This window comes from Beta vulgaris, chromosome 4 (assembly GCF_026745355.1).
Source record: "Beta vulgaris subsp. vulgaris cultivar EL10 chromosome 4, EL10.2, whole genome shotgun sequence".
NCBI lineage: Eukaryota > Viridiplantae > Streptophyta > Magnoliopsida > Caryophyllales > Amaranthaceae > Beta > Beta vulgaris.
In genome coordinates, this window is record NC_079205.1 from 3,856,019 (window position 1) to 3,871,234 (window position 15,216).

Sequence of the window (15,216 nt, forward strand, 5' to 3'; positions counted from 1 at the left end):
AGAAGAAATTTGTGCCACAATGCAAATGGACATGATTGATGATCTGGGTACTTATTTAGGTATGCCAACATTAACTAGTTGTGTAACTCGCAACACTTTTAGTCATCTTTGTAAAAAGATAGATAGGAGACTCTCAGGGTGGAAGTCTAAACACTCATCCCTTGCGAAAAGAATCACTCTTGCAAAGGCTACTATAACCACCCTAGCTAACTATTCCATGCAAACAACGAAAGTTTCCTCGCACGGTGTGTGATGATATAGATAGAAGAACAAGACGATTTATATGGGGGGTGATGAGTCACACCGTAAGATACATACACTTGTTATCGTGGGATACTATACAACAGCCTCGTGAATATGGAGGCTGGGTATAAGATCAAAACATCAAATATATTCAGCTTTCTTGACCAAGCAAGGAGCGTGTGCTACCAGAATCGAACTCACTCTGGTCTCGTGTACTACGTCACAAATATTGCAAGGGTAGTTGTGATATTGATATGTTTAAGCCCACCTCAAGCATGTCAAATGTTTGGCAAGGAATAACGAAAAATGCTCACTGGTTGCAACAAGGTTCCCTGATTGATATTGACATAGGAAGCATACGGTATTTTGGGATCATTGTTGGGCATCTAGGATGCACGTGTTGAGGACATGTGGAAATAAGGTAATGATTGGAAATGGGAGACATTTGGTCACTTGCTTTCGTTGGAGTGTCTCAAATGATCGCATCGCACAAGCTCATTGAAAACCCAACAATAGGGGACTTGCGGTACTGGAGAGAGGCGAATAAAAGTGTGTTTTCCATCAAATATGCTTTGAAGCTATCACTCACATCGCTCAAATAAGGTCTCCAAGTAACACTATAGATGTCCTTTCAGGTTCGCGCTCTAGTACGATCAAACTCTTGAATTACTTCATCAACACTATTAGGGATGCTTATTTTCAAGACACAACGCATAACAAGGTCTAAACTGATGTAGCTCTCACTATCAGACTCATAACCTTTATCAGTCAATACAATTAGGTTATGATAACTTCCTACTCTATTAACTTGCCTGACAGACATGGTTAAGGATCTACAACAAATAAACATATTTCAATAGATATACTTAGTACTCTCTCTGAATGCAATTCCCAACCATAATCAATAAGGAGTTACCACCACCAATATTGGCACTAGAATATAACAATTAGAAGGGAAGAAAAATATAAGAGAGCAGATGAGCAGGAATAGGCCGGAAGAGCTTCAAGATTAGATTGGATGAGAGTAAGTCGTCCTACTTTTGACAGGAATCCTACTTACCAATGTTGGATGCGGTTTTGCTGTTTTTTTTTAAGATGTGAAGAAAGTCTGTTTTTAGGTGGTGGAAGGACGAGAAATGGATTCCTAGATAACTAAGTGGCCATGGGAGGTCATATTAAACTGGATAGCAATCGATGCTTTCTTAGAGTTGGGAACCTTGCAAGACAGCACTAGCGATGATTTGTGGAAATTGACAAGTTGGCCAGATAGAGCACATAAGTCGTCAAGGATTGATTTGAGCTTGTTACAAGCCGAGGATGTGGCTTTGCAAATGACAAAGCTATCATCAGTGAGCATTAGGCATGGTATCTAGTACCTCTGAGGCACAACTTTATGTCTAATCTTGAGTTTGGCTTGGCATTTTCGATTGTAAGCTTTTGGATGAGGACATCCATACAAATAATAAAGAGGTAGGGGGATAGCGGGTCCCCCTGCCTTAATAAGGTCTTCTTGCGGTTTGAACCATTTAGTAGTTTCACCATTAGATTTTACTGAGTATGATACATTGGTAACACATTCTTGGATCCATTTGATTTGTGAAACTTAAGGAACTAGAACACTGCCAAAGAAAATCTCATCCCATGCGGTCATACGCTTTCTCCACATTAAGTTTGAGTGCACACCAGCCAACCTTGGATGAAGATTTTTGAAAAATATTGACAATTTCTTGAACAATGAAAATGTTATCATGGATGGATCAATTAGGAGAGAAAGCGTTTTGCAATGGGCTTATATTGGTTTTAAGGGTAGGACATAATCTTCGGACGAGAAGCTTTAAGATAGCTTTGTAGAGAGTGTTAATAAGACTAATCGGGTGATAGTGGTTGGGAGTTTCCGGGTTTGGTTTCTTAGGAATAAGGGTTATAATTGTATGGTTCAAAGAGGGAGGAAGCCTCCCATGGTAGAAAAAACCTTGGATTGTTAAGCATATATCATTTTCAATATAGGGCCAATAAGCTTGGAAGAAATGGGTGCCAAAGTCGTCATTAGAGCCGGGAGCTTTGTGAGGGTTCATTTCAAAGAAGACTGTTTTGATTTCTTCAATAGAATAGGGTGTATTAAGTGTTGTAATATCGTCTTGAGAGACGATAGGTTTAACGAAGTTGAGGTATATTACGATTTGTGTTTGAAAAGCGAAATCTTCTTTGAAGGCGTTGTGAAGCAACATTTTAAGATCTGCTGGTGAATCAATCCAGATTTCTGTATCTAAGTGAAGTCTATAGATAGAAGAGCTGGAGATTTACTTTTTCATTTTGTTATGAAAGAATTTAGAGTTGCGGCCTCCTTGCGGTAACCAAAAGGAGCATTAGTTTTTCTCTTTGAATAATTAAACGGGAAAGGTGTTGTTGAAAGATAAGATCAAAAGGTTGATCCCAAATTCTTTGTTCTATTTCTTTGATTTTGTCATCATTATGGATGAGCTTGTTATTGGTTTGACCATATGTAACTTTAGACCATTGTTTGAGGTGTTCCTTTATGCGACTTAGTTTATGTTGGATATGGAAAAAAACGTGAACCCCTAACGGGTTGTGACCATGTTTTGCGAACAATATTATGTAAAGTTTTGTCAAGTGACCAGTAATTATAAAATCTGGAATGATAGGTATGGTTATATTTGTCATTGGAGTCTTAGACAGAGTGGAGCATGACCGGAAACCATGAAGTTGCCAACTTGCCATAATAGGTAGTAGCTGCATAACTTGGAGACCGTGTAAAAAAGAAACGAGCACTATATTATGGGATAGAGGGAGTATATGTTACATGCCGTAAATCAGCCATACAAAAACTACCCTGTTGTTACTCCATTTTCACCGTCTTCGTTCCAGTTCCACCCTAGCTTTTTGTTCCATCTTTGTCCAACATCTTCCTTAATCCTTCACTCCAAACTTCAAAGTCCAAATTAACTGCTTCAATTTCTCCTGCAATCTCGACAAGAGAATTCCTACTATTTGCTCTCCTGGTATGCTACCCAATTTCTCTACAATAATACTCAAGTTTACATTATATTATAGCACATTAACACTATTTCAGCGCATTCACTTTGTCAATCACTTGCTTGAATTTTGTCTTTCAATTTTACAAAGATTATGTCTTTCTCTTCGAATCCCATATTTCGGGTACCATCAAATCCTTCAATTGACCCTAAATCCTCAGTTTCTTTTGAAACAAAATTCAACCCACTTCATCAATCACCCAGTTTATCAAAACCCACTTCTCGATTTCAAATTAATTGTACTATTCGAAAGATTAAAGAAAGAATTAATACTGTAAAGAACACCCAGAAAATTGCAGAAGCCATGAAACTTGTGTCTGCTGCTAAAGTTAGGAGAGCTCAGGAAGCTGTTATAAATGGCAGACCATTTGCTGAGGCTTTAGCTGATATGTTATACAATATCAATGAAAGCCTTCAATTAGAAGATGTAGATGTTCCTTTAGCTAGTGTTAGGACTGTTAATAAAGTTGCCCTTGTTGTAATTACTGGCGAACGAGGGCTTTGTGGTGGGTTTAACAATGCAGTTATTAGGAAGGCTGAATCTAGGATACTAGAATTGCAAAAACTTGGGTTAGGTTATACTATCATAAGTGTTGGTAAGAAGGGCAATGCTTATTTTTCGAGGCGGGTGCCTTATGTGTCTGTGGATCGATTTGTGGAGGGGGAAGGATTTCCAACTACGAAAGAGGCGCAGACGATTGCTGATGATGTTTTTTCTCTATTTGTGAGTGAAGAGGTTGATAAGGTTGAGCTATTGTATACAAAGTTTGTGTCATTGATTAGGTCTGATCCTGTGATTCATACCTTGCTTCCTCTTTCGCCAAAGGGGAAGGTCGTTGATGCTTATGGGAATAGTGTTGATGCATTGGAAGATGAGTTCTTTAGGTTGACAACTAAGGAAGGAAAATTAGCTGTTGAAAGACATAAAGCTGAGAAAAAGAAGCAAGAAGTGCAGCCTCTTTTGGATTTTGAGCAAGACCCAGTTCAGATTATTGATGCTATGATGCCTCTATATCTTAACAGCCAGATACTGAGAGCATTGCAAGAGTCATTGGCAAGTGAGCTTGCATCGAGGATGAATGCGATGAGCAATGCAACTGATAATGCTGCGGAGTTGAAAAAGACGTTATCTATTGCTTATAATAGAGAAAGGCAGTCGAAGATTACTGAAGAGCTTTTGGAGATTGTTGCTGGAGCTGAAGCTCTTATACCATTTGATTAGCTTGGGATTCTCCACTTTGAACTGGCAAGTTTGTTGCTCCAACTTTCTTACTTCTTTCGATTGTTGAGTTTATATAAGTTTTCCATCCTTGATTGATGTGCCTGCTGGTTTTGAAGGATAGACTTGGATAGACTCTGCGATAGTATTCCTGATAAGTTCCGCGACAAGCTCTTGTAAGTTGTAAAACTTGTAACTGATAGATACCACAATACCATCTGTGTCGTGATCAGAAGCGCTCTTCCATTATATTGTTCTCTCTTGCTCATCAAGTGTGTGAACATGTATGGGGGTATATTGTTTTTGACACATTAACTTCCCTTGATACATAGGCTTTCTAGATAAAACTTCAGAGTAGGTTATAATTTATATCATAAGCCTAATGCTCAAAAAGTTTCTAGTACTTCTGATGAACGAGAGCGATCAGCTAATCCGCTCAACCAAGAGAATGACAGGACTAATTTTTCACTACGTAATTAGCATGGAGTATGCTTGTACCTGGCGATAGCCATAGTCCCCTCGACACTGACAGAAAATTTGCTGTGTGTGGCTGCTGTGTAATTCGACATTGTTACATGCTGTCGTCATTTCTGTTTCTTTGTTCTCCACTCGTCTTTACACCCACTATCTCCTCCTTAAGAGTGAATATTGCCTGTGAGTCTGTGACTAAGGGAACCTTATAACTTTCTCGCTCATTTATGCTTTGTAGTCAGTATGATAATTGAGTCTCCTATATATTCATAGCCTTTCTTCCTTTCCCTTGGCTTGCTGAAGATAGTATATACTTGATTCCTTGCAGTTCTTGATGATTTTGTTTTTGCAATTCTGAGCAACCATTGTCAGGATCTTGTACAATATACTCCTTGTTTATTATTCTTGACATGCCCTACACAGTCATGGAATCATTTTAATGACATGTGTTTCATTATAAAGATTAGAAATATATTGATTATAACCGAATACTTTTGTCTGTAAATGCTGCATATTTGATTCCATCCATAAATCGATTTTCTTCCCTATGAGTTCGAGTAAAATTTGTTTTTGATCATCATTTGCTATAGTCTATACTCGTTGTAGCAGATTATATAATGTGTATATATTATATACTATATGTGATAGTAGACTGAGTCTTTCATCGACCCCTATTCTCACTCGTAAATGCACACTATGTCTAATTGTTTTGGATGGCCTCAAATGAACTTATTTTTTTTAGCGAAGTCGGATTGGAGTATAACAGATGCAGAAAAAAGATCCACCTCATGAATGATCAGAAAGAATACTGAGCATGTATATTTCTTGGTTACATGAGTACTTTGTGTTGACTTCTTGATGATCTATATCTAGATAGCTTGTAGCCTGTTGTATCATAGAATATGGAGTTACAGGTATTGGGTTCCTTTTTTTTTTTTTTTGACAAGACAGGTACTGGGTGAGGCTAAATATTTAACTGTTACTGCCTATAATTCATTGAAAAGCATCAAAAAGTCAAGTTTTCTCTTGTATACCTCCGTTTCACAATAAGTGAAATACTTCCCTTATCTGAAATTAGTGATTGCCACTGGTGCGGGTTGGGTGGGCCGGACCATGGGCCATGGTGGGCTGGGTTGAAATTTCACGGTCCAGGACCGAATCGTGAAATTCATGGGTAGGGTGGGCTGGTCCGCGGGCTGAAAAATCTTGGCCCACAACGGCCTGTTACCGGTTTTCACGGTTCGGGAAGCGGTTCTGGCGGTTCGTGGGTCTAGTGGGCTGCACCAGGTTGGCGTGCCGACATGAGAATTTTTTTTTTCAAAATTATTTAATCATTAAAATTATTCATTATTGTTACATAAATTCTTTAAAATGAATTAAAATATATACAATTATTAATATTAATGAATAATTTCATTATTATAAAATTTGATTGAATTATGATATATGCAATTTGATTAAAATATATACAATTTGATTAAAATATATACAACTTGATTAAAATATACATAGTTTGGTTCAAAATTTACTTGGACTGAGCTGGTCCTTTTCATGGGTCAGCCTGGACCGGTTTCGTAGTTCGGGCTAGGCGGTTTTAGTAGCGGGCTTTAGTGGACTGGACTCAAGAAGTCTGGCCCACGACCCACCCACCAATTTCACGATTCGAGCTGAGCTGGATCGGACTTTTTGCGGGCTCGGCCCACGAGGTGGGCTGGGCTGGATTGTCCCGCACTGTTGGCCATCTCTATTTGAAATAGTCACTATGAGTGCAACCAAGCTCTAAATGGTAAAAAAAAGAGTTCACTCTTATTACAAATATGCCACCACAAAGCAAGAGGGGATCACAACTTTTGTTTGTTTCACCATTCTATTTTATTATGGTCCCAACTTTCTTTTTATATTCTTTGATAACTCCCTACTTTCTTTATGTTTCACTTATTGTGAAACAGAGAAAGTATATGTTTTTTTTTTTCGAGAGAGTATTTAGAGAATATGTTACATTGTTATGTACCTTACACGTTGAAAAATTAGTTGCCGAGCTATTCGCTACAATTTTTGAGGATATCAGGCCAAACTGAGTCACAACTCACAAAGTCACAAGTCACAGTTGCGATGAATATTCTGGCTATCCTCATTGAGTTGCATAGCATTCAACATTATACTTTGGCTTATGGTGATCAGGTCACTTGCGTTTTTAATAGATCTTTATTTTGTCTGAGAGACTGAGAGTGAGTGCAGGGATACATTTCTTTCATCCTTGATGATTATTAAGTCTTCTCTAATCTCTTTTCCTTTGGTAGCTTATGTATGCTAACTGCAGATGCACTCTAGAAACACAAAACTTTCAACTTTCATGTGCTCATCCCTTCCAGAAAAGAGGCAAATTTCAACTGGCTTTCTATTGCTTAGTGTTTTTTTTTTTGTTTTTTTTTAAAAATATTATCAAGGTACTATGATTGTTGTCTGAACTCTTTGATCTCTTGGGAGCTACCGAGCTAAGAGTGGGGACCCTAGAGAAGTACTATGTTTATTGTTTATTGGAGCTACCGCGAAACGAAGTACTTCAATTGAAAAATCATCTTTAGATAGTAAAATTACCCCGTTAAAAAATGAAGGAGGTATATGTATAAACTATAAAGTATAAACCTAGTTGAGGGAAATGTATTGGGTTTTGCTAAATGACGCTCTATTTTTTTTTTTTTTTGCTATTAAGGTCCTGTATTTTCGTATAAAAATATGAGGGTCTTTCCTTCTCTTCCCCTCCATTCCCTCACTCATTCTCCTTCCATCCCTCTCCATTCTTCCTCACCTCTTCCATTCCCTCTCATCTATCTCTCTCTCTCATCCTTTTCATTTCCTCCATTGAAGAACTACAAGTTTTCAATAGAGGTCCGACAAGTTCACATTTTCTGACGACTTCAAGTTTTTTTTTACCATCTCGTTATATTACAGGAAAACACTAATGTAATTAACTTTTTTTTTTTTTAATAAAACCGACATAATGTCTTGAAGCTGGCGCTTCAAAAAAAACTTAGCAAGATGAGGTTTAGTGTAATCATTCTTCATTTCAATCCCTATTTTGACCGATTTTAATGTCGAAAAAGTGTCCAGGCGCCCACCCATATGTACAAACGTCTAAATTAAGCGCCCGAACATGTGGTTAGGCGTCTGACCACGAGTACATGCACCTAATTTAGGCGCATGTACCTGTGGTCAGGCGCCTGACCACAGGTTCGGGCGCCTAGTTTAGGTACATGACCATTTTTTGACATTTTCAAGACATTATAGTCCCTTTTTTTGTTAATGAATTATAAAATTTCATTCATATATAATGCAATAATGTGGTCGGAAAAGTTGCACGTAATGTAAACGGAAAGGTTGTCGGAGGAGTCGTGGCGTGATGATGCCATTCAACCTCCTTCAATGTGTGATGAGAGAGAGAGAGAGTGACTGAAAAATTGGTCGGATAAGTGGTTGGAGAATTTGGATGATGAGAGAGTGTGAGAGTGAGGAAGTATGAGAATGAGAAAGAGTGAGAAAATGTATATGAGTATAAATACATAAAAAGTATGTATAGAAGGGGTTAATAAGAAAAAATAGAGCGCTATTTAGAAACTCAAAAATATATTTGAAAACTGTTATTAACAGACCTTTTTAGGGAGGGTCAAGGGGCACCTTCATGCCATCGGATCTTAGCACATGCACCCCCACCTAGTCCGACTTCAACTGACCCCATTTTTATTGTTTGGTTGACTATTGTATTCCTCTAAAGTTGCCTTTATGCACAAAAGTTCTCTTTGTGATTTGTGGACTGTGGTTGTGGAGTTGGTCTTTCGACTTTCATTATCAACTTAATATGTGGCCCTTTAGAATAAAATAGAGAAGCAATTTGGAACATGAAATCAGCAATGACACCCTTTTGCATGCTGTAACCATTGCTTATGTCCTTCTAGAATACAACTAGTTATTAAGTCCGGGTTATGCTCTGGATAAAAAATAATTTCATTTATTAATATAATACTTTATGATAATAATACTAAATACAATTTAGTCTAGTGGTTTAAGACTTTAGTATATGTACTTGAGGTCCCGGGATCAAACCCTATACTACACAATTTCTAAAAAAAATGTATTGTATATGGATTGCATGAACTAAAACTCCCTAGGAAGAGCGCCACGTGACACAATTTCTTATTTATGCACGCCTTTTAATATATTTGTATAGATGGTTAAAAAGTTATACAAAATAGTTTTAAGTCATGAGAAATTTAATCTGACGGTTTAATAGACCGTCTTAATATTTAAATATTGTATTTTTTCAAATAATTTTTTCATTTTTAGATTATGAAAATATTAATTCAAAAATATTGTCAGAACTTCTTTACATGAACCAATTAGGTTATTGATGAAAAGTTGGTTGTGTTGATTATACTAAACATTATGAAGAAAGTTGCAAATTTTGTCGAGCCATTTCTTTAGGGTTGACAATTAGATGAAAAATAATAGAAGTCTTTGGACATTGATGCATTAACTTTTAGTATATTGTATTGGTAAATGCGATTATATCAATTAATCTATACCTATTTCTATATTTATGTACTATATAATTAAAACGTATGGGCAAGCATTGTATGTCGTCACCACGTGACACGTGTCATCCCATCTCATATGTTGGTGTGCAAGCAGGGCCGTCTTAAACATTTTGAAGGCCCTGTTCTAATCTTAGGATTAGGCCCTTAGTATAATTTTTTTTGCAACTTATATGATGAAAAACTTTTATAATATTACAATTATATATTTATGTTCTTGCAAATTGAAAAATCAAAATCTCAAACTCATATAAAATCGTATATAACAACTCAATATAGAACCAAGTTATTAATAATGTTCTACTTAATTACAAAGATAACATTAATACTTTTCTACCTCACCCTGAAAAGGTACTTCATCCGTTTCGAAATAGATGCAACAAATAATTTACTTATACGCATGTCGAGACGTTATGTTAACCACAAATATCTACAATTACAAAGAAGTAAAAATTATAAAAATTACATTTTATGAAAGTACGTCACGAGACGAATCTAACAAGATCCCACTTGACTATATTTTTCATTTTGTAGAAATTACAAATCTCAGTCAAACTGAATAGAGAAAAGTGGAATTGTTGCATTTAATTCAGAACGGAGGAAGTAAAAAGAAAAAAAGATTTATGTGATAATTTGATGAAGTATATGAACCTGTTAAAGAATTGAAAAAAAAAAGTAAAGAAAAAAGTGGAGAAGTAAGAAATGTTGAGAAGATGAGTGGAACTCATGCTCAGATTCCAATAATATACCAAAAAGAATTTAAAAAAAAAGAGTAAAGGAAATAAGTAAGAAATGTTGGAGACATGAGTCGAACCTGCGCGCTCAAGACTCCATTCTTTGAGTAATAAAACCAAAGACCACTCTGCCAACCTGCATAGTTGATTTATTATGCGCCATAAATGTATTATATTCTTTATCTTTCAGATTTGGGGCCCTAAGAAATTGGGGGCCCTGTACTATTGGGCTGTTTGCACAGCCTAATAGTCGTCCCTGTGTGCAAGCATTGTATAATTGACATGACATTCTCCCTTAAAAATAATTTAAAGATGAGCATAAGAAGTCTTGATCATGTGACTTCTTACTTCATAATATTATGATCTTGGTACATGTAACATTCTAATTCCAACCATTAACTCTTTATACCTTATTGATTCAAATCAAGAAAAAATTTCAAATGACCCTTACAATCTATTATTGTTATGTACAATGTGGGGAGGAAATATAGGCGAACAAGTAACCACATGTTCCTCATTCTCCTTAAGCACTAATATGGCGTCATGTCATTTGTAATTTTACATTTATTTAAAATATTAAAGTTTTGAATACATGCATAACCTCAAGTATGGAAGAAAAGTATCATCTCATTACTTCTTTTATCAATATCAATGACGATGATACTTGAAACCAAGCGTTTAGCTAATGCTTCGAATGCATATTATGAATAACTTGACTTATTTTCATTTCTACTACTGACATGACATTCCCCTACCCTATTACTCTGTTTTAGTGATCTTATCAAACAACTTATTCTTTTAAAAGAACAATTAAAAAATAACTCGAAGAATTGTCCGCATATAAAAACTAGTTATTTTTATTTCAAAACACTTAACTCGTTAGGTGTGTATAATATTATTTACATAGCTCTCAACTTTTTAGTACCTTCTCAACTTATGACATTTAAAACGAAATATAACTTTTCTCATTGCTTAGAAATAGAGGTGTTCACTAGGCCGGATGCCCAATGGCAGCCCGAGCCCAACCCATCAATAAAAGGGTTAGGGTTGTTTTTTTTAGTTTTTGAATGGGTTACAGATGGGTTATTTATTAGTAGGGCTGGGTAAAGGCTTTTAAGGATTTTAAATGGGCTTTAAAGGGTTTAGAATGGGTACCCATTCTTTTTTATTTTTCAATTCCACTTTCTATTTCTTTCTCCTAATAACTCACGTCTATTTCATTTCTTTCATTTTCTCTCTCCTAAAACCCTAAATCCCTCTTTCAATTTCGATTTTTGTCCCTTTTATTTTCCCCAATTTTTCCCCAAATCATAAACCCTAAAATTCTCTCTCCTCTTCTTTTCTCTGATTTTTTTTTCGTTCCTCAAATTTATGCAAGTCTAACCCTAAATACGAATTTCTGTTTCTTATGAAGATTAAAATGATTCAGAAAAGCTGAATTTCTGTTTTTCGCCATCAAAGGTACGTACATCTCATTTCTTGTTTATAATTTGAGTTTTTTTAAGGGGATAATCTTTGTTTTTTTTCGTGTAATTATGTCTATTTTATTTTGACTTGCTTTTTTTACAGGGTTTTACTTCACTATCTTAGATCTGCTGCTCACTATATTTTTCATCGTTTGTGAAAATGTTCATTTCATTTTGTTTTTCCGTGAGTTGATTTTAGTATTGGATCGAAATTATGTTATAGTAGCAGCAATTTCTGCTACAGCTCAATAAAAGCTAATTCCTCCAACTTATGTTACAGTAGCAGCAATTTCTGCTACAGCTCAATAAACAGCAAACATGTGGTAGGAAATCAGTTTGTTGATTCTTGGACAAGTGAGCTTTAATGAAGCTTAAATGGTAGGAAAAAAAAATTCATTAACAGCATTTGAGCACACTCCGAATCGCAATCAAACAATTTTCTGGGATTAGATGATTTATCTGGTGTTAGATTATTATGATTTTAAATTGTAGATTGTAATGTGAATAATAAATCATTGGGTGCCAGATGTTATGATTTGTGTTGTTGATGTGAATATGGTATCTGTTATGTTTTATTTGTTGCACTAGACAGTTATATTTGATATGCGATTTCGACTTAATAATGTGCTATAGGTAATATTTGTAGCTTTAATTTGTTATACTTGCTGTAAGTCTCGATTCTAAGAAATGCTACTAAATCTTACTCTCCTGGTGGTATTTGTTATAGTATGCACTAACTCATGTTTTATGGATTTGTAGATCGATATGGACAGTGAACCATTGTCAAGGCCAACAGAGGATGGATATAGCGAGTATTCTGGTCCGGCACCCAAGAGGAAGAAGACATCGAAGGTGTGGCTTGAGTTAGTTGAAGGGATGAATGAAAAAGGTGAGAGAATAGCTACTTGTATTCATTGTAAACTTGGCTTAGCTGCTGGCCCTAATAGTGGAACATCTCATTTAAAGCGTCATCTATTGGAAAGTTGTTCGTTAAGACCTCTTGGACTTGCACTTGGGGAGGGGGTACTAGTAGAGAAGAGGGTGAATTTGTGTTTGATATGAATGAGCTAAGAAAAGAAATTTTACTCTATATTGTGGAAGGGGCTCATCCTTTTTCAACAGTTGAAGAAAAAGGTTTCCGACGGATGATGTCTAAAGCAACCCCTCATTTTAAGACATGTAGTCGAGCTACCATCACTAGAGATCTTTTTTCATTATATTACTGTGATAGGGAGAAAGTAAAAAATATGTTAGTGAATGCTCCTGGCCGAATTTGTTTTACTACTGACAATTGGAGATCATCACATACTTGGCAACATTATATTTGCATTACGGCTCACTTTGTTGATTGTAATTGGAAATTACACAAGTTGATTCTTAGGTTTAGAGGCCTTTCACCCCCTATGATGGACAAAGCATTTCTGAGGAGATTTTCATGTTTTTAATTCAATGGAAAATAGAGCACAAAGTGTTAAGTGTGACAGTGGATAATGCTACTTATAACGATACAATGATTAGTCATTTGAAAACTCGTCTTTTCTTAAGGGGATTGTTGTTTAGTGATGGATCTTTTCTGCATATTAGATGTTGTGCACACATTATTAATTTGATTGTTCAATCTGGTTTGGATGTTATTGCAAGCATCTTAGACAACATTAGGAACTTAGTGAAAATGGTCACAAGATCTTCATCGAGAAGTAAAGAATTTTATGACACTGCTCAAAAGAACTTTGATTTGGATGTTAAGAGGAAACTTAATTTGGATATGAAAGTTCGTTGGAATTCCACTTTTAAGATGCTTGATAACATACTCTATTACAAGGATGTGTTTATTCATTTGGGGTCGGTTAGCTCTAATTTCAAGTTTTATGTGCCTCGAGAGTCGGAATGGGAAAACTTGTTTGTTTTTCACCGGTTCTTAAATATTTTCTATGATGTCACTTGTATGTTTTCGGCTGTTAATTCCCCGACCTCCAATTTGTACTTCAAGGGGGCGTGGATGGCTCACCGTTGCTTGATTGAGACGGCAAAAGGCCCACATATTTTTCTATCTAGTGCAGTGGAACCTATGTTAGTGAAGTTTGACAAGTACTGGTCCGAGTATAATGTGATCCTATCTTGTGCGGCCGTTCTTGACCCTAGATTTAAAATAAAGTTTGTGGAATATTGTTTGGTAAAGTTGTTTGGTGAAGAGGATGGTATGATACAAGTAGGAGAAATCTTAACTACTTTGAAAACTTTGTATAACGAATATAAATTGCAATCATCATTTCTCCTATTGTTGCTCCTTCTCCTCCTAGTAGTGGGTTAGGCCAAAACTATTTTGAGGATTACAATAGTTACAATCCAAGAAGTATTAGTACGCAAATTGGAAAGTCACAACTTGATGTATATTTGGAGGATGAGGCACTTGACATGAACTCGGAATTGGATGTATTGGAATTTTGGCATCAAAATGCAATTCGATTTCCGGAGCTTTCAAAAATGGCAAGAGATCTACTAACAATTCCGGTTAGTACAGTAGCTTCTGAATCGGCTTTTAGCCTTGGAGGGAAAATTATATCTCCTACTAGGAGTTCATTGAAGCCAAAGACTGTGCAAGCACTAGTGTGTGTCCAAGATTGGCGCCGTGATGAGCATGGTATTTCTGTAGACTTGGAGTCTGACCCATATTCTTGTGACGAGGATTTAAATGAAGAAGAGGATGATGAGGATGATGATACTAGCCTTTTCCATTAGGTAAATTTCTCTTAAGTCTTGAATACATTTCTCTAGTCTTCAATAACTTTTTTTGTGTGAATGTAGAAATATCTGATTTATACTATGCTTCCAATATGTTTGAAGTCCACAAAATAATTCTCTGATTTTTGATAGAGAACGAGAAATCGAGTGGAGATGAAGGGATTATGAAGGCGAATGAGCGTGGAGAAATGGGTGCTGTTGTTGTTTCTCTGATTTTAGATGTATTGGTATTTCCTTTTAAGTTTGTGGAGTTCTTTATGCCAAGTTAGTGTCTGATTTTAGTGCAAATTTTATACAGGTGGTTGAAAGTGAAGGAAAGAACTTAGAAGTTGCTGTGATGACGAAAGCAGGTCTGCGTCAGCTTGAGGAATTTGAGATTGATGCCATTGTTGCAGAGATTGAAGCAGAGAAGGCAGCAGTTGAGGCTGCAAAGAAAGCTCCTGCTAGTTCATGTTAACTTGCAGACTTTTGTTCTAGGCTGTTCACTTAGTGTATTAATGCTTTCCAATTCCAGCTTTGTTTAGACTAAACATTGAAGTGTTGCAAATCAGACTTGGATTTCATTTGTGCTGTTAGTAGACATATAATATATGTGATACCATTGAAGTAGCTACTAATCAATCGGTGATTGCCTGATTTTGCTTCATTATGATTGGTAAAAGTATGTTCTTGCTGCTGTTGGTCTGACATTTTACATTT

General features: G+C 36.1%; 1 protein-coding gene across 1 annotated transcript; it reads left to right on the forward strand.

Annotated features, from left to right (window-relative positions):
- Positions 1–3,065: 3,065 nt before the first annotated feature.
- Positions 3,066–5,360, forward strand: LOC104891690 (ATP synthase gamma chain, chloroplastic). Its single transcript, XM_057393870.1, has 2 exons — positions 3,066–4,542; positions 4,640–5,360. The coding sequence occupies exon 1, from the start codon at positions 3,391–3,393 to the stop codon at positions 4,516–4,518; it is 1,128 nt and encodes a 375-aa protein (XP_057249853.1). The 5' UTR covers positions 3,066–3,390; the 3' UTR covers positions 4,519–4,542; positions 4,640–5,360.
- The last annotated feature ends 9,856 nt before the right edge of the window (positions 5,361–15,216 follow it).